At 39.2% G+C, this 25,574-nt stretch overlaps 1 protein-coding gene across 3 annotated transcripts in view; it reads right to left on the minus strand.

The window, feature by feature from the left end:
• The window catches only part of apc2 (APC regulator of WNT signaling pathway 2), a 47,052-nt gene that overhangs the window by 1,330 nt on the left and 20,148 nt on the right, over positions 1–25,574 (minus strand). For 2 of the 3 annotated variants that reach the window (XM_055183600.2, XM_055183599.2), the window contains 12 exons: positions 24,141–24,405; positions 22,057–22,165; positions 20,365–20,478; positions 19,885–19,980; positions 11,525–11,614; positions 11,017–11,398; positions 8,296–8,394; positions 8,034–8,173; positions 7,864–7,941; positions 6,259–6,375; positions 5,920–6,134; positions 1–5,833 (listed from right to left, as the gene is read on the minus strand). The exon at positions 1–5,833 is cut by the window's left edge and continues 1,330 nt beyond it. In XM_055183600.2, the coding sequence (XP_055039575.2) occupies positions 229–5,833; positions 5,920–6,134; positions 6,259–6,375; positions 7,864–7,941; positions 8,034–8,173; positions 8,296–8,394; positions 11,017–11,398; positions 11,525–11,614; positions 19,885–19,980; positions 20,365–20,478; positions 22,057–22,165; positions 24,141–24,405 (7,310 nt within the window). In that variant the 3' untranslated portion in view covers positions 1–228. The remainder of the gene's footprint in view (positions 5,834–5,919; positions 6,135–6,258; positions 6,376–7,863; positions 7,942–8,033; positions 8,174–8,295; positions 8,395–11,016; positions 11,399–11,524; positions 11,615–19,884; positions 19,981–20,364; positions 20,479–22,056; positions 22,166–24,140; positions 24,406–25,574) is intronic. The other variant, XM_055183601.2, reaches the window with a different exon arrangement.

A 25,574-nucleotide genomic window follows, 5' to 3' on the forward strand; every position in this document is an offset into this window, starting at 1 on the left:
ATAACTGTACAAAAATATCAAAAAACTGTATACCTTCCCCTGTGGTATGGTTAGGTCCATGTTCCTTTGAGACTCTACATCCAAATAATCTTCCAAATTGATAAAACTTTGAATGCATTGGCAAGCACAGGACTGATTAAATATCCGAGGTAAAGAAACTCGTGTCTATTAACCAACAGAATCGGTGGCATTATACATACAAGCCAGCAAATGTGAACGACACAGATTTTAAGCTTCATGTTTTTCACCTGATTTCACAGGCGTTGGTGCTTGACCTTGTGCCTGGGGAGAGCAGCAGGCCATGGGACTTGGGGTGTAGTTGAAGGGTGTAACTCTGACAGCTTTACTGGGAGAGCTTTGACGGAAATGGCCAACACCACCACTATGGATACTTTCCACTGACTGGAAGGTAGAAGTTGATGCTGTGCTGTAGGTTTTGAGGGATCCGTCTGAATCCCCATCTTGTAGGATGTTTCCAAAGGCAATGCTTATTTTTCTGGGGATGGTCATTTTTGAGGCCTCCTCTGTAATGCCAAGACCATTTTCAATCGTAGGGGAGGTGCTTGAGTTTATTTTGTTGGCTTGGAAGTCCTCAGTCTGAACCGTTGCATCACTTGTTTTCCGTGATGCTAGAGTAATAGTTGGCAGTTTTCCTGGTAGTGGTGGTGGCATCTGTTTGTTTCCCTCAGGTGAAGGCAACAAAGGCAATGCGGTGGGTGGTAGGGTGCTCTTTAATATTTGGGGAACTTCTTCATCCCGAATCCTTCTCCAGGTTACTTTGTCAGTGCTCCGTGATGCGACTTTGTCAGTGTTTCGCAACCCACCTCTTTGCTGCTTCTGATTACTGTTCCTTTCACTTTTAGCTCGGCCACTTGAGTCAGAAGATGAGGAGCGTAGAGAGGAGCGGCTGGTGACTCGACTTAGGATATTTATACTTGGTGAGGAAGAGTATCTCTTGAAGGTATCGTCCCTCTTTTCCCTTTGTTTCGGCCCAGGTGTATTCCTTTGTTTTGCCCTGCAAGGACTTTCTGAGCTTGTTCGTCTAGTTGGACGTTTCACAGTGACATTCCTATCAATGGAGATGGCTCTTGATAGAGCCACGCCCTGCCTGAGACCCCCTTGTTCCTGCACTAGCCTTTGTCCTTGATTCACAGGCATTCTTCTTGTGGAAGCACCCTGAACTGCTTCCTTGAGTTCTTGACAACGAGAGGAACATAAGAAAACCGCTGGGGCCCCTGGGGCTGCTCTTCGAGGTGAGGCATGCTGAGATGTAGGAACAGAACGGGAACAGGAAGCATGATGTCTTGGGACCTTTGACGTTTCTTTGATGAATGTCAGTTGTCTGAGATAGCCATTTTGGTCCGATTCACCACTACTACTTGAGTGACTGGAGGTCATGCGAACCAAATTCATTCTGTTTGCTGGTAGGACTCTTTTTCCTGACATCTGGGTATTTTGTCTGCTAATGTTAGAGGGCTGGTTGGTTACTAAAGGTGAAATGATTCTTGTTTGCTTTGATGGATTTTGCATGAATGGTATTCTCACAGGGGATTTTTGACTTTTCTTGTCTATAGGAGATTTGGAGTTTTGATTGGAGTTTGAAGTGCTTGCCCTTTTGTCCGGTGGACTGCATGGCGCTGAAGCCGCTTTTTCCTGATGTTGTTTAAGGGTTTGTGTTGGAGAAGTTACTTGTTTCTGAGGACGCCTAGAAGGAGTTGAGCTCTGTGATGATCCAGATGATGAACTTTTTGGTATTCTGGCAGGAGGGGTTGAACTTCTCTTGGGCAATGACAACTGAGTGGTGTCAGCTGGATGCCCTAGCCTGTGGAGGCTCCTTGACCTGTGTTGAGCCAGATTTGGATTTTTTGGGACATCTGTTTTCGGTGTGACTTTTTTGGGTGGTGGTATTTGAGAGAGAGTTGTCTCCTTCTTAGGTGTGTATATCACGGTTCTACCCCTAAAGACCACGGGTAAGTTAGGAACTGGTTTACGAGGGGCAAAATCAAGTGGTTTATTAGCCTTTTTATCATCTTTAAATATTTTTTTCTCTTTAGGAGTAAAACTCGAACCAGACATAAAAGACAGAACTGACTCAGACTCTGAGGATGGTTCCTGTGACTTTGAAGCTTGTAACTTTGTAATGATTGTATTTGCTCCTTCTTGTATTGCTCTCCATTCAACACTGTTGAGGTCAGAGTCTTTATCTGATACCATTTCATCACTGTCATTTTCAGGGTCCCATTTCTCTGATGCTTTATGAGGAGCAGCTTTCTGTTTGTGCTTTTTCTCAGATTTCTTTTTTCTGGCAGCTTGCTTTTTCTTGTGTTGAGGCATAGCAGATGTTATGCATTTTATCAAAAGATCATCTTCTGAATCCATGCTGACTGAGCTTGGTGAGCTGTTCTCTTCCAGCTGGTTAAGGTTTTGCTGAGGTTTCAATGGGCCAGGTTTGCAAGTTATATTATGTTTATTCCTTGTCCATGTACGCTGGGGTTTTTCGTGGTGCTCCTCAAAATCTGCATCACTTAATGAGCTAAGAGAGGAACTCAGAGAGTAACATGGAGGTGCATCTTCTAAAATCAGGTTTTGCTTAATTCTTTGAAAACCTTTTTGGCGAGACTGGTAACTGTTAACTTGCATATTTGCATTGCGTATTTCATTAGTCTTGCTTGATTCATACTGTAGTTTTTGTCCAGTCCTGTTTATCAGTCTGTCCTGTCTGTCCATCTTATTGTGGAAAACAGGAACTTCTTTAGATGTTGGGTGATGCCTAGACTGAAAGGCTAAAGTGTTGTCCTGGCCATAACTTAGAGAGCAAGATGTCTGATTTTGGTACACATCAGTGCTTTGTTTCCTTGTAGGAATATCTAACTGTGGCATGCTTTTAGACAAATTCTGTCCTTGCTTTTGAATTTGTCGAACTGGAGATTGACTCTGAATCCTCTGTAGGGTCATTTTTGCTGCCATCTCTTTACTCTGTAAAAGTATTCTTTGAGTGGGAACCTTGTGTCTAATTGTTGTGTTCAATTGGTTTGAGACTATGTGAGACTGACATGCCATTTTTGCTGGTTTGTGAAAGCGAGAGAACATCCGTAGGTCTTCAATTCTCTTTGCTTCTATATCAACAAGCTCCTGTGTTTCTTTATTTCTTGACCTCCAATCCTTTAGTCCCTTAGTCCTCACTGGATATTGCAAAGTTTCATCACTTAAGGAAGTGGTGCTTGAGAAATTGATTTGGGTACCTTCAGCAGAGTCGGTATAGGAAGAATCATCAGGATAAATTTCTCTTGCAGACATTCCAAACTTTTGTCCATTACATATTTGTCCATTTTTATTCTGCAGCACCATATACACTGGTAGTGGCACAGATTTTCGATACTGCATGTTGAGAACTTGGTTTGACATTACTGTAGGCCTGACCTTCTTAAATTTAGATGGCATGGCAGAATTAATGCACTCTTTGAGAATTTCAATGTCATCATCTGAGTTGCCGTCACTGTATTGGTCATCCATATCCTCTTCCTTTTCAGAATCCTCTGGATCATTGTCTTGTTGGTTTAGCAAAGGAGTAAGCTTAAGCTCCACATCTTTCTGAACATAGTGCTCATGCAGAGGGAGGGCACTCAGACTTGAGGCACATGAGAAATTCTCAATTGGTTTTTCCACAGTGAAATAAATCATTGTATCCAAATCTGGAGGTAGGTTAAACCTTTCTTTAAAGTCTGCGATTTCCATAAACTTGCGTAAGCTGTTTTCCCACTGGCTTCCTACACCACCAAGAGTGTGTGTCTCTGGCCCACCTGATTCTGCACAACATGGAGTTTTGCTGCGACTTGGTGGCATTGTTTGACCTGGGCTGTCTGGCAGGTCACTGGGGCTAACAGTTCCACTTATCATTTCACTGCATGGATCACTCAGAATAGAACTGGCAATTGAAGGGGATTCAAAGCTGCCAAGTGAGCTCACAGAACTACAGCGGCTCATTACAAGTGGGGTTTCATGAATGTAGTTTTCCGAGGAGCTTGATGGTGTTCTGTCCTCAAGAATTCCTGGAGATACTCCTCTAAAGAACCTCTTCTCATTTTTAACTGTACAAGTGATCTCAGCTGGATCAGTGCCAATATTATTGGTTGGGCATGTTTTCTGATCGGTAACTAATAACTGGCTGTCACTCAAGTCATCAAGTGTCTCATCCTCTTCTTTTCTCTCCAGATTCATGTCTTCCACATCAATGATTTCTAGTGAGGAGTCACTCTCTAGCTCATTATCAGTCCGACTCTGCCCATCAATGGCTCCATCTGCAGAAGACAAAGATGACAGAGAACTGCAGCGTGAGAAGCAGATTGGCGTGTTCTCTACAGAATACTTCTGAGTTGTCTCCAGCTGTCCTATTGTGGGGCTTCTTGCAGAACATATGGGGGAAAATTTGCTAATACTTCCACCAGTCATCACTGTTGGAACCCAAGCTTGCCTGCGCATTGCTTGTGCTGCCTGCACATTAATTGAAGTATTTGCAACACCAAACTTGGCGACACTCTGGATTAGTGGAACATACTGATAGGAGGGAGAGAGCTTGACAGTTGGTATACTATTATCAGAGGACACCTTGGTTGAGACGGTTGTTGGTGTTGCTATAAGAGGTTCTTGGCTCTTTTCTGTATCTGTGGAACCTAAATCGGGCAAAGTGGCATCTTTGTTAGTCTCAAAATCTCTCTCAGGGACCTCGTTTTGACAAATAGTTCTCGAAATATGCATGCCACTGTGCAGTGGTTCTTCATGAGCCACCTTAAGGTCAAGTTTATTTGGACGACGTTGTTCAGTTGGCCTTGCAGCGGTACGAGTCTGGTCCTGACTTCCACAATAGCCATCACTGGTGCTTCCACTGTTAAGGCTGTCATTTGATAAAGTCGAATTGGCTGTTTTAAGACGCAAGAAGGTATGTGCTCTGCTGAGATACTCTTTAGGTGAAAATGAAGTGGTATCAGAGAAATGGCAAGGGGAGCAAGAAATGGCTCTTGCTTCATGAAGCTCATCTGGCCCATAATTCCAATCCAGCAAATGATCTTCTGAACTAAGGCTGAAACTGTCTTCGGAAGATGTACGCATGGTAATGTCATCTACCAGTTTGTCAATTTTAGCCACTGTGTTGGTGATCTTCTTGGCTAAGTTCTCAGCTGCTACAGTTACTTCATCATCAGGGGGGTGTGACCTTATATTGTTGGTTTGAGGTGGCTCAATATCTTGTTCAGGCTCGCCCTCTCGCTTTCGGGGCTGAGCATGAAGGAAGTTAGAATTGTTCAAGAACATTGAGAGCATGGAGAAGGTCCCTGTGTCCAGGCTGGCTGACGCATTAGGAGCCTCATCATCATCAAAACAACCAGAATCCGAAGCATAGTCCTTTGCTAGGCTCTCAATGTGTCGCAGTGGTTTGTTTATACTCTGGTGTTTAAAATTTTGCTTCTCTATTGAATCAAACGTTTCTGCCAGGTGCTTGGCATCTAATTCAGCCTCTAATGCTTTCTGCTTTCTCATGTAGAGAGACGGCATGCAGGATCCTGGTGATACAACAGCTGTATCCTTATATTTGAGAGGACGATTTGATAAGAGGTTCCGCAGAGCTGCAGCACTTCCCATGGCTATCATTTTGTGCTTGGAGTGGATGAGATTGCGCAGCATGCTTACAGCTCCAAAGTCCCACAACAATTCCTGGTCCTTTGGACTCCGTGCCGACAGGTTCCAAAGAGTTCCACATGCATTGCTTACAATGGTCAGACTGTGGGATCGCAAATGCTGCAGTAGAGTCTGAAGACAGTTATGATCCCTGAGGATTTGCCTGTAATTGAAAAATAGTAACAATAGTATTGTGACTGTTACTTCAAAGAAGAACTTTTTATGAGCAAGTGTAAATGCACAAGGTACCTGTAATCGTCTCGGGTAGCAATGAGGCTGGACACATTACGCAGGATGCCTCCACCACTCTCAATAATGGCCAGTGAGTTGGTTTGACATCGATAAGTCAAAGTGCTAACTAAAAAGCCAAGAGCACCATCAACAGAGCATATTGCCACCTTATTCTCCGTGCTGTGTGCGGACAAATTCCACAGTGCACTTAGCACGCTCTTTAAAGTGGATTCCTGTAGGGAAGAATATGCAGAAATCCAATTACGTACCGAATGTAATAGGACACCATTTGAATTATTTAGTAGTTTATCTTCACTATAAATGTAAGGCATAATATCATAGAAGTCCTTATTGTACCTTTGTTGCCTGCAGTGCACAGGTCATAAGTCCTGACACACTGCCAACATCCCTTAGAGCTCTCTTGCTGTTGATATCAGCACGCCAAGACAAGTTTCTCAGTATACTTGACACCACCTAAAACCAAATCACAGAGATGTTTGGGACCAAGCAGTTAATATTTAAAAAGAGCTGAACCTTTACGGGGTGTTTTCCTGGACAGGGATTAGCTGAAGCCAGGACTAGGCCTTAGTTTAATTAGGAAATATAACTAGCTTTAACAAACATGCCTTACTAAAAACATTACTGGCATGCATTTTGAGGCAAAACAAAGGGCACTGATGTATTTTAAGATATGTCAGTGCCAGTTGTTTTCAGTTTGGACAGTTCTTAAATGTATTTTAGGGCCAATCTCATTTCTCTGCCTTAGCCCTTCCCCTTTGTCTTCGTCTTCCCCTTGCCCCTCAAAACCGAGTGAAGGGGTAAGACAGATCGTTTGTCTAAAAAATTGGCGCTAACTGGCTGCTACGGAAATAAACAAGCGTTGCCATAAACAAAGAAGATGCCGTCATCTCAGGTAGTGGTATCGATTGCCTGAGTTGAGCTCAACAAATAGCGCATAACTTAGCTGCTAGTTAGTGCCTTAACTAGCGATTCAAAACAAAAACCTTACAATTTAAACATGAGTGTCATAATATAATCTCAATTAAACTGCAGAAAATAATGTTACTTTCATTTGTGGGACTCCTTGACAGTTCGAAGTTTACCCATAAAACATCTGGATGCCGTCTCTCCTAAGAAATTCCTACGTTAACGTTTACCCCTCTCTTTCAAGTGTGGTCCGTATCACACTTTGTTTCAAGGGCTATGTATCCCTACGTCTTGGCCCTAGCCCTTGATCAAACTGAGAATTGAGACGCCACTTCGCCTCACATGAACGCGCAAAACTGAGGGGAAGGGGTAAGGGGTAAGACAGAGAAATGAGACACACCCTTAGTCTAGGACCAGTCTAATCCCTGTCTGGGAAACCGCCCCTACATGTATTTGTCTGGACTAAAAGTTTATAAAGTTATTCTTTTTAAAAGTCACCTAATACAGCAATTTTTAAGATGTTATATTATTCTTAGGTGTCCCCAAAATGAGCTGGTGAAGTTTCAGGTCCAAATACCCTATAGATAATATATACCATGTTGAAAAAATCCCTTTTTGGGTGTGCAGGAAAAAGTGCTGTGTCTCTTTAAATGCAAATAAGCTGCTGCTTTCCTCCATGTTACTCTTATCTATATCGAAAACATACATGTTTTTTAATAAGACAATCACTTTACTTCGTTGTTCATAATGAACGTGTGATAATGAATTATGTAAAGAAGATTTAAAATAGAAATTATGACCCAACTGCAGTTGTGGGTGGGGCTTGCACAAACTTGCATTAGTTTGCTTAGAGAATACCAACAAATATTTCCCATGAGACTGTTGAGGTTTCACAGAGATTTAAAAAAAGGAGTGGGTCGTTTTTATCATTACAGCCGGCGCACAATAATTTTTTAACATATAAAAGTGAATTTCTCATATTAGGTGACCTTTAAAATTAAAATAAAAAAGATACCAAAATAAAAAGATTTATACCTGCTGTAGCTCCTCACTTTCAGATGCAAGCTGTGCAACAATAGCTCGAAGGCAACTTTTCTTCGAGCACAGAGAGGCCTAAAAAAATAAAAAGACCATTTTATCAAAATCGCACACAAATACACAGACTTTAAAAAATCTATACCTGATTGTTGTACTTAGTAACGTACCTTATTTACAACGTCACCATACGTCAGGTTTGTTAGTGTCATTCCAGCATACCTCCGCAGGGCCATATTGATTGGCTCATTCTGCATACCATACAGTTCTTGGTCCAACTGCATTAACTCTGCAATTGCTTGTAAGCCGCCTGAAAGATGCACAAGTAAGCCGTCAGTGCAATCACTTACGCTATACATCTATGTGAATGTGTTTATTTACAACTACAGCACACAGCAGCGTAAAATGAGAAACTGTACTTCATTTACCTACCTAGTTCATTCATTGCCCTGCGGTATTCTTCCTCAAAAGATAACTTCATGATCACACACAAAGCCTGGCAAATCTGCGGATCCACCGGCTCAGGGATTTCTGTGACATGAATAAAGTAAATGTTAAGGAGGGGTCATATCTAAGTGTAAGTGATGTATGACGCAAGTTAGGGGCTTTTTACACCTGGAGTAAAGAGACGTGCGTCCCCTGCCCAACATACAGTACAACATACAGTAAGTGCTACCTTTTGTTGCATATACGTCATCTTAAGTTTTTTAAGGCGGAGTAATAAATAGTGTATTTGCCTTTCGGGCGGTGGTAAAAGATCGTATTCATATTCGTTTTGCCAAGACGCATTTATGTGGCCAAATGTAAATGGAACAGTTTTAACAAATCAGATAGCTATCCGATCAGAGAAAAGACATGAAGTGACCAGGTGTAAAAAGGCCCTAAGTTATTTGTGAAAAGTTTCAAACAAAAGCAATGTTTTATACATAAACCATGAGGTAATGGCTATTGCGATGGGACATTTATTACATACTTTATATATTTATGAATACATCTGATATGCACACACAGTTCCTCAATCTTGGCAACCATAATCAATGTAAGTTCATGATTATTGACTTTATATCATTACTTTGAATGTTTAAATAAAGCAGTCCTACCCATTGATTGTCACACAAATACAACAATGGCCAAAAGTGATGTCCGAAGGGGAGTTTTAGTCACTGTCCAGGGCAGCGCTATCTCTTATTTAACTTTGGCACATGTGTTGTTTGTAATTTTTTGCCAAACCTCTTTAAAGGCATACTCCAGCCAAATATCAAAATTACATTATGATGTGCATGTTTCAGACGAGCACATTTGGAGTTATTTTAGTAAATGTCCTTGCTCCTTTAAGCTTATAATGGAAGAAAACAGGGATCAGGGAACAACTTTGAAGCCCCCAAAAAATGCATCCATACTTTACAGAATTAATCCACATGGCTTCAATGGGTTAATAAAGGCCTTCTGTGGGTAATCGATGTGATATTGTAAGAAAAATATGCATCTTTCACATTTTTTAAACTATAATACTGTATTTTCCAGACTATAAGTCGCTCCGGAGTATAATCCGCATCATTCAAAAATGCGGCATTAAGACGAAATAACATATATAAGTCGCACTGGACTATATGTCGCGTTTATTTAGAAAATTATTTCACAAAATCCAAGCTGAAGAACAGACATTTAATCAACTAATCAATAGCAGACAGAACAGCAGGCTGAATAGATGTCTGTACGTTAAAGTAATATTATCAGTTATTTAAACGATAAACCATAGCATAGAGAACTTACCTGGAAGGTTGAATAGGCTAAATTAACCGAACAAGCCAACTAGCGTGAAGTTCGCATATTCGTCATTCGATAAAACTTGCGTTGAGTCCAAGATGGCATTGTTACCAGAAGCTAGTTATTATAGTTTATAAAGTTTGAAATCTGGTTATTTTTCTTTCAAAATCTCATCAATTACCAACAGAACACCTTTATTAATTCATTGGAGCTTTGTGCATTACTTCTGTGAAGGATGAATGCACTTTTTGGTGTTTAAAGTCAGACGATTTTTCCTGAGTTTTTCTCCCGTTATATGCTTGGAAGAACAAGGACATTTACTCAAATAACCTAATAAAATGTGCTTGTCTAAAAGATGTTGGGGTAAATCATGGGGTAATTTTGATATTTGGCTGTAGTATCCCTTTAAATTCTTCAGGTTATATTCTAAGCACACCAATGCAATACGCATACAACATTTTTAATGCATCTTTAAAGGAAAACACCACAGTTTTTCAATATTTTACTATGTTCTTACCTCAACTTAGATGAATTAATACAAACCTATCTTTTTTCAATGCATGCTCTTCATTTTTGTACAGTGCGTTGTGAATGTGTTAGCATTTAGCCTAGCCCCATTCATTCCTTAAGATCCAAACAAAGATTAATTTAGAAGCCACCAAACACTTCCATTTTTTCTCTACTTAAAGACATGTTACATGAGTATTTACACGAGTAAGTATGGTGGCACAAAATAAAACGTGGTGATTTTTTAAGCAGATAAAAAATGAGAACTTTACTGTATGGCGGAAGAGCACTTAGTTTGCAGCACTACGACCTCGGGCGCAGTAATATTGATGTAAGTTTGAGCGAGAGGAGGAGTAGTCAGGAGTGATTATGTTACTGTGCACCGAGGTCGAAGTGCTGCAAACTAAATGCTCCTTGCCTGACAATATAGTTCTCATTTTTTATCCGCTTAAAAAAATCGCTACAATTTATTTTGTGCCACCATACTTACTCTTGTAACTACTCATGTAACAGTCTTTAAAAAGAGAAAACATGGAAATGTTGGTGGCTTCTAAATTCATCCCTGTTTGGATCCTAAGGAATGAATGGGGCTAGGCTAAATGCTAACACATTCACTATGCTCTGTACAAAGATTAAGTGTACGCATTGAAAAAGAGAGGTATGTATTAATTTGTCTAAGTTGAGGTAAGAACATTGTAAAATATTGATAAACAGTGGTGTTTTCCTTTAATAAAATATTAAAATACAGAGCAAAGATGTCTATTGTTCAAAATCAACCACATATCTTCTATGTAAATGTCTTGGAAATGTTTTTGGAATAATCTTTTAGTACTGTAGATACACAGCAGTTCTGTTAGTGAAAACCAGGCCAACACTTACCCGTGGTTTTGGCACCACCAGGTGAAGGGGTTACCAAATTATTCTCAATCCAGTCCCAGCCGTTCTCACAGTGCGAACGGATCTGCTCTAGCACATGCAGGACCCTCATCTCACGCCGAGCCTGACCTTCATCCGGCTGTGAGTACACAATGTTGTGCAGGGCAGCACTTGCTCTGGAACGGGCTTCTCGACTGTAACCCCCGGTCCCTGACGCCTCGCCCGTGCCTCCCTCGTGTAGTATTTGCACAAGCAGTGGGACGCAACCAGACTTGCGCATGGCGATGCAACTCTCCTGTGAGCTTGACATCGCAAGCAGCGTACGAGACATCTCCTCTCGATCTCTGGACGCCAGCATAGACAACAGCCAAAACACCATCTCTACCTACAACAAAAACACAGTATAATATAAAGAAGTATAATACATTGTCCAAAAGTTGACACAATACTGTGAGAAACACTAAACAAACTGAATATCTTGAAAAAAGAAACATGAGAATAATGGTCTTACTTTGCTCCCTGCTTCTCCAGGAGCATCCGAAGTACCAGCATTCCCTGTATCCATGTCAGGAACAGTTGCTTTTGAGAGGCATTCAGTGCTCTGTGGACAGAGACAGCATGATGTCTTCATTCCTGATACTCATAAAATATATTAAAGCTGCAAAGAAGATGTTTAACACAACTATTCAATTTATATATATTGTGAGAGTACATACAGATAGTTTGCCAGATTATTGTTTGAAATCTAGATAGAGCGAGTGAAGACCATCTGTATGTAGGGAGTATCTCAGCACCACTGCCAAAGCACTTGATTCATTCTTTCATGGACAAGCGCGTCCCTATAGCAACCTCAGCCAACGGTGATGTACATGTGATCTCTATAGCAGTGCTTAAAGAGATTACTCAACTATTAAATGGAAATTATAACTCAAATAAACATTTAGGTCTGTCAATATTAAATGAGGACATAATAAATAATGAATCTCAAATAATCTCTTTTCTCTTATTTTCAGTAATACAATAACATACAATTGGACCCATTGTGAAAACCGTGTAATAAAGGTTGAGGAACATTACATTGTAAAGCTCTCTTCACACTGATATAACGGAGGCTAATCACACCAAACGCGCTTTAAACGCTTGGTCCGGTTCTTCAAAGCAACTGTAAACTTCCTTCACAACAACGTAAGGCCCGCCTTTCCCCTCATTCGATTGAACAATGGAAAGACGTGAATGACGTCGGGCGCTTCTCCGCTCTCCTTCAAAAGCGCGTGCTGCGGCTGGCGGCAAAAACCGCAAGGCGCTCGGCGCGCATAAACAGCGCGCAAACGCTCCCTGCCCATAGAATATCATTCAAAAATGGCGCCTGCAACTGTTATAAACGCTTTTGGTGTGATCAGCCCCTAACACTGCCAATAATTTTCTGGAATCTGTGCATGCATTTACACACATACACTCTCAGAAATAAAGGCACAAAAGTTGTCACTGGGACAGTACCCTTTCAAAAAGGTACACCTTTGTACCCAAAGAGGGCATATTAGTACTTTGAACTGCCAAAATGTACCTTTAAAGGTAGATATTTGTACCTAAATGATACATATTAGGACCTTTTTTAAAGGGTACTGCCCCAGTGACAGCTTCGTACCTTTATTTTTGACAGTGTACCGTAAAGATCCCGTAAACATACTTGACGTATTTTAAGTAGGGCTGTCAAAAGATTAATTGCGATTAATCACATACCTGTACAAAATAAAAGTTTGTGTTTGCATAATATATTTTTGTGAATTGCGTGTAATTATTATGTGTATATATAAATACACACATACATGTATAAATGTAAGAACACATGCCCCCTCGGTTTTTTGAGCCAAATGCATTTTGCATGCAACCTCAAAATCAAAGAAGCATCCATTAATCTGTTACTTGTCTTTTAATCTGTTTAATATGCAAAATATTATTAATTTGGTGCTGCATCCTTGTCACTTTCTAGAGATTTTTGCCATTTTGATAGTGTTTTGATCGTGTAACATTACTTTATTCTGGCGGCAGCTGCATTTTGCTATCTGAGGAATTAAAACGTGTAAGAAACGCTCACAAGTCAACATTTCCAAAAACCGAGTACGGTAATATGCAGTTAACCTCCTCTGTGTAGAAAATGTATGGTTTAAAATGTGACCGTCTCGACGTTATATTATGTTACTTTATGGATTTAAAATATATAGTCCAGTTTGCCATCATTTCTCGACGTGAATGTTGATTTGCTTTAAATCCCTGTGTCAAAGAGCTGAACCATAACTTCTTTGTTGCGCAGCATGCTTTCCGTGAATGTTACGCCAATGTTACCCCTACTAAAAAAACCTGCAAAGACCAGCATAAGCTGGTATCTGGTTTAAGGTGGCAGTAGCTGGTTTGAGCTTGTCCTCCCAGCCTGGCAAAGCTGGTCAAGCTGGTGGGTCAGCTGGTCTTCCAACCTGACCAGCTAAGTCCAGCAAGACCAGCTTAAAAAGTGACCAAAACACAGCTAGACCAGCTTGCTACACCAGCTTAAACCAAGCTGGGAGACCAGCTAAAACCAGCTCACCAGCTCATGCTGGTCTTAACTGGATTTTCTAGTAGGGCTAGGTCTTGTTTATGGGGGCGATCCCAGAACATTTACGAGACGTGTTTGTGTTCACACAGAAGCCTCTCTGACAATTTTACGGAAATTTTATGGGCGCTGTGTGAATGGGGTTTAAGTTTCTTTATTACCCACAAAATGTATTGTTTGGGCATTATAATAATGAATTCTAAATTATAATTAATTTTGTCCCACTGCTAATACTGTTGCATTATTTTGAGTATTTATATTATGCTCATTTAATTTCATTTCATTTTTGTATTGTTCATACAGTTGAAAAGAATTCAAGTTTGTACTGTCCGGTTGCTTTTGAAACATTTGAAGAAACTGTAAAATATAAAATGTAATTTAATTATTTTTTGCAAAGATAAAGGACAAAATACTGTATGTTTACTGTTACATGCTAACAATTGATAGACCGTACACTTGTGAGTTATTAACCACGGAAAATATATATATATATGTTACATTATCGTTTAAAATTAAATTTTTCTGCAAAATGGTACTTTCGCCCCGGTCTCCCTTACTATTTTCATTCACTAATTTTGTGCTAAATATACAAAAAAATAGTCTTTAGTACATCTTAAGACAAACTTAAGAACATCTAAGTGTACTCAGCTGTGCTATTTCAATACACTAAAAGTCAATTGAAGTATTATTGTTATTTAGTATACGTTTTCAGATGTGCTGAAGTAGAACTATACCTTTAATTAAGATATTTGTAGTGTTAACATTTTCATTTACAATGAATACAAATGAACTTATGCTGGTATTTAAGTATATTTTTGTACATTCACATATATTTTATTTTTTAGCCTGCAGTAATGCTTAATGTACAGTAGATCCCAAAATTACCATGTATCTTATAACCTGAAAAGCTTAACCTATTGCTCAGAAATGAAATGGCAACCTCATATTGCAGGTTTAATTTCATCTCATCTCACAGCAGGCGATGTGTCTCAAGAGCTCACTGTCAGTCTGTGTTTGTTCAGACAGATGACTGTACTGCAGTGGGAATACAATAGTCCCATAAAGCTATACTTTAAAATTACAGCCTCACAATTGCCAACCAGATACTGAGCAGCCAATAGGACGAAGCGAACAGTGGGCGTATTCACTGTTGTCTGCATAGCAACATTCAGTGCCAGTCTGTGCTATGAGACAGTGCCAGGTGAGATTGAGATGTACAGCTGGGTGTATAGGTCACTCAAATGTTCAATGTTAATTGCATTTTTGGTGTTGCCCCTGGAAAATTGCAAACCTTTTGTTTGTTACATCTATAAATTGCTTTATATCCTTGACCCCATTGAACTGTAGGGGAGTCTTGTTTATATCTGTGCATTTTTATATGAATAGTTATATCAAAAACTACCCAATACCTGTTCTTGTCTTAGCACAACTTTGATCAACTCTTTTCATCCACTAAAAATGTTAACTTATAATGTTGAAAACTTTATTCTGTGTTTACCCAGCTAACAGGGAACGTTCTTATAACTTTGGCTAACGTTCTGTTAAGGTTTTCCCAAAGATATCCAAAAACGTTCTTGCAATAACATTAGTAGAACGTTTCCCTAACGTTATCTGCAATTAATAAACGTCCTTAAAACGTTAGCATTAAAAACGTTTTTATTGTATTGTTAGTGGAACGTTCTACACACCCAATCATTGCAAATGTTACCATTGTGTATGTAATGTAACATTCTTAAAACGGTAGCATTGCAAACGTTATAATTGCATTGTTAGCGGAACGTTCTACATACCCTAGCATTGGAAACGTTACCATTGTGTATGTAATCTAACGTCCTTAAAATGGCAACATTGAAAACATTACCATTTTGTATGTAATATAACGTTCTTAAAACGGTAGAATTGCAAATATTATAAATGCATTGTTAGCAAAACGTTCCTAGAACATTAATATAATGGCAAATGGGACGTTTCAAGAACGGTTTTAAAAACGTCCTTAGAACAGTAATATCATGGTGATTGGAATGTTTTAATAACGTTTTGAAACACGTTCTTAGAACATTAACATAACAACAAACCGAACCATTCTAGAAACGTTTTTAAAAACGTTCTTGTAACCAAACAATAACGTTAATACTACGTCTAAAAAACTGGACGCTTTTAACGTTCCAAGAACGTTTCAACCGAATGTTTTTGTAACCAGTTACAAACGTTGGAAAAACGTTCCTAGAACATTAATATAATGCCAAATGGGACGTTTCAAGAACAGTTTTAAAAACGTCCTTAGAACAGTAATATCATGGTGATTGGAATGTTTTAATAACGTTTTGAAACACTTTCTTAGAACATTAACATAACAACAAACCGAACCATTCTAGAAACGTTTTTAAAAACGTTCTTGTAACCAAACAATAACGTTAATACTACGTCTAAAAAACTGGACGTTTGTACTGTGTAAGAACGTTTAAACAATGTTTTTATAACCTGTTACGAACGTTAGAAAAACGTTCTGAGAACATGAATATAATGGTGAATGGAACGTTTCAATAACGTTTTTAAAAACGTTATTAGACCATTAATATAACAACAGACTGAACCTTTCTAAAAACGTTTTGAATAACGTTCTTATAACCACACATTAACGTTAATACCACGTCTAAAAAACTGGACGCTTTTAACGTTGCTAGAACGTTAAAAAATAAACGTTTTCCAAACTTTCGTAAGACGTTCCGGGAACGTTTTTATAACGTAAAATTGTTAGCTGGGTATGTGTTTTTGGTAGGTAGAATAAAAGGTGCAGTGTGTAAATTTAAGCGGCATCAAGTGGTGAGGTTGCGAATTGCAACCAACGGCTCAGTCCACTGCTCACCCCTTGCTTTCAAAACGCTAGAAGCTACGGTAGCCGCCACGGGACAAACATGTCATCGTCAGAGACCACTTAGTTAAAAAAAGTTTGTCCGTTAAGGGCTTCTGTAGAAACATGGCGGCACAAAATGACGACTTCCACATAAGGGGACCATCGGTGTATGTAGATAAAAACGTCTCATTCTCAGGTAATAAAAACATAACGGTTCATTATAAAAAAGGTCTTTATTCACCCCTGATAATATAGTTTTGTATATTATTTTGCATTTCTGTCAAGAGATCCTTCTAAAAAATTACACACTGCACCTTGAATAATTGTCAAGAGGAGTGAGAGGACAACCTAAACAATTTTGTTAGGCTGGTTTCTTATGCTTTTTTAAATGTATTTATTAAAGCTGCAGGCCTTTCTGCAGCCAGGAGGCTGTAATCAGGCCGAGACCACCTCGTTCAGGCGGTCTCAGAGCGGTTGTTTTGGTGCAGATCCAAGCGCAATTGCTGTGTTCACATATACCTAAAAGAACCGAACCAAGGAAGAAACAAAGGCTCCTGAACAAAGAAACCTGTCCAATATCGATTCTAAATCGGAAAGGCAATAATATGCACAGCTCTTTCATGTACTACGGCTGTTTGATCATTAGGAGGTACTTATTAATCTAAAATTATTATGAGTTTGAGTCGTTTATAACATGCATTTTAAAAAGCAACACTCGTCAAACATAATCATTATAAATATTCTTTATTATCATAAAAAAATACCTGAAAATGTTTGGAGAACAGAGATATAAATATGGTTATATGTTTTCTGGAGCTGCCTGTGTAATGGTGCTTCTTCTGTGGCGCATATTGAGTTTCTGCACGAGAGCTTTAGGATGGCTTTAGGATGTAGCGGCATTTCACCATAATACATTGATAAGCATAGCACAATGTATCGTCACGCCTCTACTCACACCCCAGTCAGACAGACAGCGACCAGCAGTAGCAGAGCGACGCAATCTCATTCATTTCAATGGAAACCTGGCGACTTCCGGCGGCACGAGCGAAAGTGACCGTTGGCAACCGTATGGGCGTGTCCATTGATGCAAGAAAGTTAAGAAAAGTTTAATTTTATGCAAATGTCGAGCGAATTTCAGGAGCGACTACCAATGAGAACGAAGCAGTGGAGTTCACGTCATTCTTCTCTCGTCAGTTACTGGCGTGGATGGTACTCATTTGTTTATGACAAGCATGTATAACTCTATCGCTGGCTGTCTGAATGCGGCGTCAAAAGCATCGTTAGCCGACTACTGTCGTAAGTTACGTCGTTACTGGCGAATGTCAAGGATTTGTTGTTTCTCGAAACTATAGTTCAAACAAACTGCCGTTAGAAGCATCGTTCCTTGTTATTATAATATGAAAAGTTTCGTTGCAAAACGAGATAAATCCATTTTTTTACATTTTTCTCAAAACATGTTTATTATTACGTTATCATGTTATTATTTTGTTTTATGGTGCTTCTTAGCTGTATTTTTTAAGTTATGAAGGTTTAAATCAAAACAAATCAACTGCAGTTGCATTGAAATTAATTGGAATGCACAACCAAAAAACGAGATTTCTGAACAATTAAAAGAACTGTGGTTATCTCGTTTTGCAACTAAACTCTTCATATGTAGACTAACATTGATCATTTTGAACAAAATAAGCAAAAACCATGTAGTACAGTCTATATCCATCATTCTAAATATATAAAAAAAATGATTTTACATCTTTAAGTTTTTAAACAGAATTAAAGCACTGCATTTAAAAACTGCGCATGTGCGCAGTCCTACGAGCTTTAAGACCCTGGGGAATCCCTGGGAGGAGTGACGTAAAAGGGAACTTGCGCATGAATTGAATATCTTGAAAATAAACAACAGATAACTAAATCACTTCCGATGCAATATATGTTATTTACAGCAATAATCTGCCGTTAAATCGATTTGCACAGATTAATTAGTACTTCACCTCCCACGTGACATCATCAACTATCTTGTTAAACCAACATGGTTCAAACGACAAATGTGCGACAAAGTTACTATGCTTTTGGGAAACAGTCGTGACAAGGTACTGAGTTTCTCCAACTATACATCGTTCTATGGTCGTTCAGCAGCGAGTTATGTCTTTGTTCGGGAAACGCACCCCAGGACTGAAAACACCCTAAGTTAAATCTTTAAGTGTATTTAAACAAAATTTTTGGTAAAAATTATTCACTGGCTAGGTTGACCCGATATAGTTTGGCTATGGGTAACCTACTTCTACCTTGAATTTGGTTAAATGTCGTTTTTGACAAAATAACTCGTGAGATGTCTGATATTCCACCATGTAAGCAAAGTTAATAGTGATTACAAGGTGTTTGGTTTAATACATTTTTTATTTCATTTATTTTTGGGCTACGATTTGCCTTGTTTTAGCCTAAACATCTGGGGCCTCATTTATAAAGCGTGCATAAGAAATCCACAGCAAAGTGCATATTTATAAAAACTGTTTTTGACATAGAAAAGTGCTTAGCTTAAACACTGACAGGTCAGTCCCTCCAGAAAAACGCGATTGTGCGATCGCACGATTTATTGTCAGCCAAAGTCCGCATATTTATGCGGGGCTGCATTTTTTCCAAATATGACGCACTTTCACCACATTAATTACAGATTTCCAAGCACAAAGTATGCAGGGTTTGCATGATTTCATAATCCCCACATTTTCGTAGCAAAAAGTCACATATATATTAGCAGAAAGTTGAAAAATGTTGCATTTACTTCACACAAGTGCAGCTGTGTCCTCTGTTGCCATGGGAACGTTATGAAGTGACGTGATTATGTGACGTGAACATCATTGCAGCTTTTGCAAGTTTCCGCAGTTTTTGCAAGTTCCGCAATTTTCGCAAATTCCCGCAATTCCATCGCATAAATTGCATAAATAACCCGCATATTCCATCGCATTTTTAAAGAAAACGTGCCGCAAAATCGAGGATTTTTGCCCGCAACAATCACATAAAAACTCTGCGTTTTTCTGGAAGGACTGACAGGTGCTCTTTTATATGTCAATGACATTAATTAGGCATCGTTTAAAGGCGGAAATCTGCAACTGTTCAGCTGCGCACAAGTTCAAGCTTATTTATGATTAATAGATTTCACATCTGAAAGTGAGGTGTACATGTGTTTTTATGCGTACATTCGTTTTATGAATCACACGTGCGTGCTTTTAAGAAATCACCGTAAGATCAAATTTAGGACGTTTTCAACACAGAGTTTTATAAATGAGGCCCCTGGGCTGTGTTTGGATGGCTATTAGATGTCTTTTAAAAGGCAAAATTGCTTGCTTGGCAATATTAATGACAGAAATATTATTTACAAATAGCAAATTATTCAATGTTAATGATGAGATGAAATGTTGAGGTGTATATGCGTCACCTGAGTCTCTGGTAAAGTGTTCTTCTCCTGTGGAGCTCGTGAGCTTTGAACCTCCTGAAGCTCTTTCTCCAACTGCTCCAACCGAGCTACACGAATCTGTATGCAGATAGATGTGTGGTGATTATTGATCAATTATTGATACGCAAAAAGCCTTGCTGAAAAAAGACCAGCATGATTTTCTAGTTGTTTATGCTAGTCTGTACTGGTTTAGTGTTGGATTTGTTGCTGGACCAAGTGACTAGCTGAGGAGCTTGAATTAACCAACATGGTTTTCTGATGAAACTGGTTAAATGGAGAAGTCTTGCTGGTTGAGATACTGTATTTAAGAAGCCTGGTTTGGGAACAGTTTTAAACAACATAAACTGGCGACCATGACTGCTGGTGTTTTCATAGGAGAATCAGATATATTGCGGTTTACAGCACGTGACACTTAAGCTGGATTTACAGCTGGATTTTTGTTGATCTTTAATCTGTTCTTACTTGTGTCCTCTGAACCATCTCGTCGCTGGTGCCGAAACGTTCCTCCATAACAGAGCGCAGCTGTTGAGCTTCAAACTCCAGCTGCTGACGAATTAAATCCACCTGCAAGGAAAACTGAGATGCAAAGAAAAATGTTGCACACATTATTATTCTTTTAGCATTTTTAAGTAAAGTCAAACCTCTTGAGAAGAGAGACAAACCTACAGACTAAACAAACCATCAACATAAATATGAGCCAACACAATATGAAAACATTTGCTGACCCAGATTTCTTTTATTTTCATACACAATTGCACAAAGCAACATATCGTCGCTGCCCGATGAAACTCACGTATGTCCAAAACAGTTACTTTTCAGGAAGTGAAAAAAAACACCGTATATCAAAAGCAGTTAAATGTAGCGTTGTCATACTTGGTACGCCATCTTTACATGTAACCATATTCTTGCCAGTGTAATGATATAACCCAAATTTGACCAAAATTGAGTTTAAATGGACATGCGTGCATATTTTACAGTAACGGTGGGGGTCGATACGCGTTCTTCCGATCATTAATTAGAATGCCCAAGTCGCATTTCATATTGACAGATGAATACGTTCAGTTTATTAAATAGCCTACGTCTTAGTTAAATACGCTTACTTTTTTTAATATTAATTATAAGTGTATTAAATCTCTCTTGCAACCTATGAAGGGATAATGAATCAATACACTGACATGGTAATGCTAGACAGCAGGGGCGTCAGTTTGTGTTGAAAAGTGGTGGGGACAAAAGATCAGATAAAAAACATTATTGCAGGACGGGGAAAATATTGAATAACAGCGCATCAAAAATGGGCATAGCGTAGGCTAGTCAGCAACAAGAAACTACTCAGCATAAAACCCTCAACAATGTCGACTGCACACATGTAGCAGTCCCTGCAACACCAGCTCAACCGAACAGTGCCAAAGCACCATACCGTAGAAAACAGCAGCGCGTTTAATAAATGATTACAATGAATTTCATTACATATGTACAAGAAAACACACCATAAGCATACAACGCAACATATGTGACCCTGGACCACAAAACCAGTCTTAAGCATCGCTTGATTTTTCAGAACATTTTAACCAAACGCCTTCAAAAAGCGTTGGAATGTCCCCAGCGTAAATAACACTATGCTAGACAGATACTTTGTTTGCACAGTCCTACCGTAATTTAGTCACTCCTAGATGTTAGTCTGGCGTCAGGGGAAACGTTTACCTCGATGAAGGAAAGATATTGTCTCACAGGCTATGTTTATTCGGCTATATCCAGTGCTGAGCTTCGATGAAACTTTACGAGACCGGCGAGATGCTTCACAGACGGGAGATACGTGGCGTGATTGACAGCTTTGACACCAAATGGATATACGTGAAAATCAGATGACATGATTTCACAACTTTTCATTGGCCATTTAGGTATGTGACGCATACTGTATACAGAAATGAACCTGGACATTCAATCCGTCGGAAAATCTCAAAATCGGCAAAATGGACATACGTGGTTTTCATCGGACAGCGACGATATGGCGGTGAAGTTGCAGGTAAAGTAACAGTTCACCTGATAAGAATGCCGTCATAAGTATCCTCATGCCTTTGTAAAACCATATACAGGTTGGTCTGTGCTGATAATTAGTGTAACTGAATTAGGGTGAGATATGTTTTGACCGTTTACCGTATCGAGTCGGGGCAGTTCAGCCAGTTTCTGAGACAAACTCTGCAGCTGTGAGTAATACCACCGCCGTTCTTTCTCTTCTTTCTCGATTTCACTCAGCAACATGGACCTACAATAGACAGAAACACTTATGAAATCTCAGATGAATTAAACTCTATAAGGGTTTTGAAAACTTTATCCAAATTGTCTTTTTTGGTTATTTGCAATTGGAAATACACAAATCCAATAATTGGGTTTAAAGGTGCAATGTGGGACTTTTGGATCTCTTGACAGAAATACAATACCTATATTATGAGTGGTGTATAAAGACCCTTGAAAAATAAACCATATTGTTTTATTATCTTGGAATGAGGTCTTTTTTAATCTACATACAGTACACCGCGGTACCCCTTACATGAAAGTTGCCAATTGGCACTGTCAAAAATGGACAAACTGCATTATAGATTAGTTATTACATTGCATAGATATGTACACTAGATGTCGCCCTGGCTACGGCAGTTCATTGGACCGAATGCGTCAAACAGAGCCGCCATCCTGAAACAGGGGAATCCCGCATCAGCGTCATTTAAGGCAATGGTGTAACGGAAATAAAATCACCATAAATCGTCATGAATGCGATTTTCTTGGTTTTCTTTTGGTTCGTTTCAACAGATAGACATGTATTTAGCATTGGGTCAAGAAAAAAATTAAAGTTTAAAAATTTTGAAAATCTACTTTTTCTAACCATAATGCATAGTGCTAGTAGCCCTAACATCCATACGCAGCACAAAAGTTCGGCGTCGTCCATGAATTTCGAAGTACAGGCGGAGATAGCAGCTTTACCTAGCTACTTACTATGACAAGACCCCTGTTCTAAGATGGCGGCGGTTTTGACGCATGCTCAGAACCCCAAGGCGACATCTAGTGTATATATCTATGATTATATTGTCTCAGAAGATGATGTGTTTGTCCTGTGGCAGCTACCATAGCTTCACTATGCATTTCGAAAGGGAGGGGTGAGCTGTGGACTGAGCCGTTTGTTGTGATTTAAATATCCCACATTGCACCTTTAAATGAAAACATCTACCCAGTCTCACAAAATTATGTACCTATAGTCACGTCATTTAAAAAAAAAAATTTGTGATACTGTCACGAATTTCCGCGTTTTTTCGTGATCGTATCACGAATTTCTGTTTATGTCTCGTTGTCACGTATTGGTTACTCAACTGCTTTTTCCTATTTTCAAACCATTTTCGCTTCGGTTTAGGGTTAGATTTGGTGTTTGCGTTAGGATGTAACTTTAAGTATTGGTTTATACTATTTTTTCTATTTTCTATTTTTATATTTTCTAAATTTTAAAACATTGTCGCCTGGCGTTAGGGTTAGAGTTGGGTTTGGGTAAGTATGTCATTTTATTTAAATCTAACCCTAAACTGAAGCGACAATGCTAAGAAAATAGGACAAAATAGTTGTCATAAACATAACATAAACAGAAATTCATGATACGATCATGAAAAACACGGAAATTCGTGACAGTATCACGTAAAAGAATAAAAAAATACGTGATTATAGGTTTATAATTTTGTGTGACTGGGCTGAACATATGTCAGGTTGTTTCATCCTATTGTTGAGTGAAATATGGACATTTTGTACATTAATGGTTTGTCCATATTTTACCCAACCATGGTTTTAGTAAAACAACCCCACATGTTTTACCATATAGGACAGAACAACATTTACATATTTAATTTTAACCTTAAACCCAATTTTTAATCCTTGTGTGGGTTTTTGGCTTTTAATTCATGTCTACTGGCTTTGAGAAGAGTTTTTCCAAAAGTTGACAACATTATTTTTACACATTACAGTGTTCCCTAATAAAAAACAGTGCTACCCTGCCTTCAGGAAAAAAGATAAAACTATTTTGGTTGGCTAATATTGCACTATTGGTCATGTCCCAATATGTGAACCAATTGGTTCATAGGAGCGATGAGTCAGTTTTGGTATTGGCCATTAAAACCTGATCATCTCTTTAACGTTCTGCCCTAACTTCCTCTTTAAATAGGAAATATAAAAAACTGTATTTCAAACAATGATGTTTGTCCTACCTCTCTTTGCACAGTTCCTCCAGGTGTTGGGCAGTGATGCGACCTTCTCCAGGTCCCTGATAAGGATGCGTGGGGTGCATGGCCGTACCCTCTCCAGATGCAGATGAGGACTTGCGGGATGACGGACAGACAGGACTCCTGGCTCTGCCGATGCTGAGTCTTTCCTCGCCTTCCCCTAACTGACCGGCCATTGTCTCTGGAAATGCACGCAGGTTGTGCGGCTGGTACTTCAGCTCATAGTAGTTAGTCAGGTCAGTATGGAGCTCTGAAGGAGATTTGAAGAATAAAGAAATGCTGGACAAGAGCCAAATGCACACTGTAACAGGCCAGCCATCAACAGATTTGAAATATTTGAGCATTTTCACTAAGAAATTAATTTTTAAGTATTATGATTCAGAGTCAGATTTCAGAGAACCAGTTGTATTTGGCTTCAGTGATCTCAAACCTGGTGCATTGATGTGCAAGCTTACTGATTATTATTTAACACAAGCTCTTGCTCCCCTTGAGTATTTGCTTAATTTACACCTTGTATATCTATGCCAAGTTACTGTATTATTTTGGATGTTATGCTGCTTCTGTGCCTGTTTTTACAAAATTATTTGTCTGGTTGCCAGTTGTTCTCTGCAGGTTTCTGGATAATATAATATTCTTCTTGGCAGAATTGATCATTATAATTAACTTAATTATTTCCTGTATTTTGCATCACCATAGTCCCTAAACGTACAGTAAATGTAGAAAATGGGATTAAAGTGAAAATCATTTCTCCCATTTTATGTCCTCCCACTTTTCAAACCAAAGTTACTTGGATATATCCATTACAAAAGTATTCCCCACAACTCCTGGTGACATACTGACATCTTTTAAAGCCAATCGATCAGTTTTTGTTAGAAATTGATCATTATTTACGACATTATTAGTGTTAATGCAGAGCCTCTGCCAAACATAGATATACATAATAAAGGCTAGGGCCGTTTCTCAATATGCGTTCTTGTCTGTACTTGTGTTCTTGTGGACTTGTGAAACGTCATCAGTCGCGGGCCAAGTACTGTTCCAAATCAAAGTTCGCATCACGCCCAAGTTCACATAAATTCCCCGGATGTGTTCTTGATCCGCCCATTTTATCGAGGATGCATCAGAGGAGACTTGTGTGGACTTATGACAGCGAAGTTTCCCAGAATGCATTTCGCGTCAGGAGTTCGTTCTTTCCGAGTCTGTACTTCCAAGTTCGAACTACAAAGGACACAAGTCCGAGTTTGGCGTACTTGGTATTGAGAAACGGCTTAGATGTCTTGTCCGCGCTGCTGGCTAATGGAGGTCAAAGTCCGCACCTGGCGGCCATCTTGTCACAGACAGGTCGCTAACTCGTAACATTGGCCCTCATTTATCATTCTTACGTAGAAACGGGCGTATATGTTGGCGTAAGATTATGCTTAC

The sequence above is a fragment of the Misgurnus anguillicaudatus genome, chromosome 14 (genome assembly GCF_027580225.2).
Source record: "Misgurnus anguillicaudatus chromosome 14, ASM2758022v2, whole genome shotgun sequence".
Taxonomy (NCBI): Eukaryota; Metazoa; Chordata; class Actinopteri; order Cypriniformes; family Cobitidae; genus Misgurnus; species Misgurnus anguillicaudatus.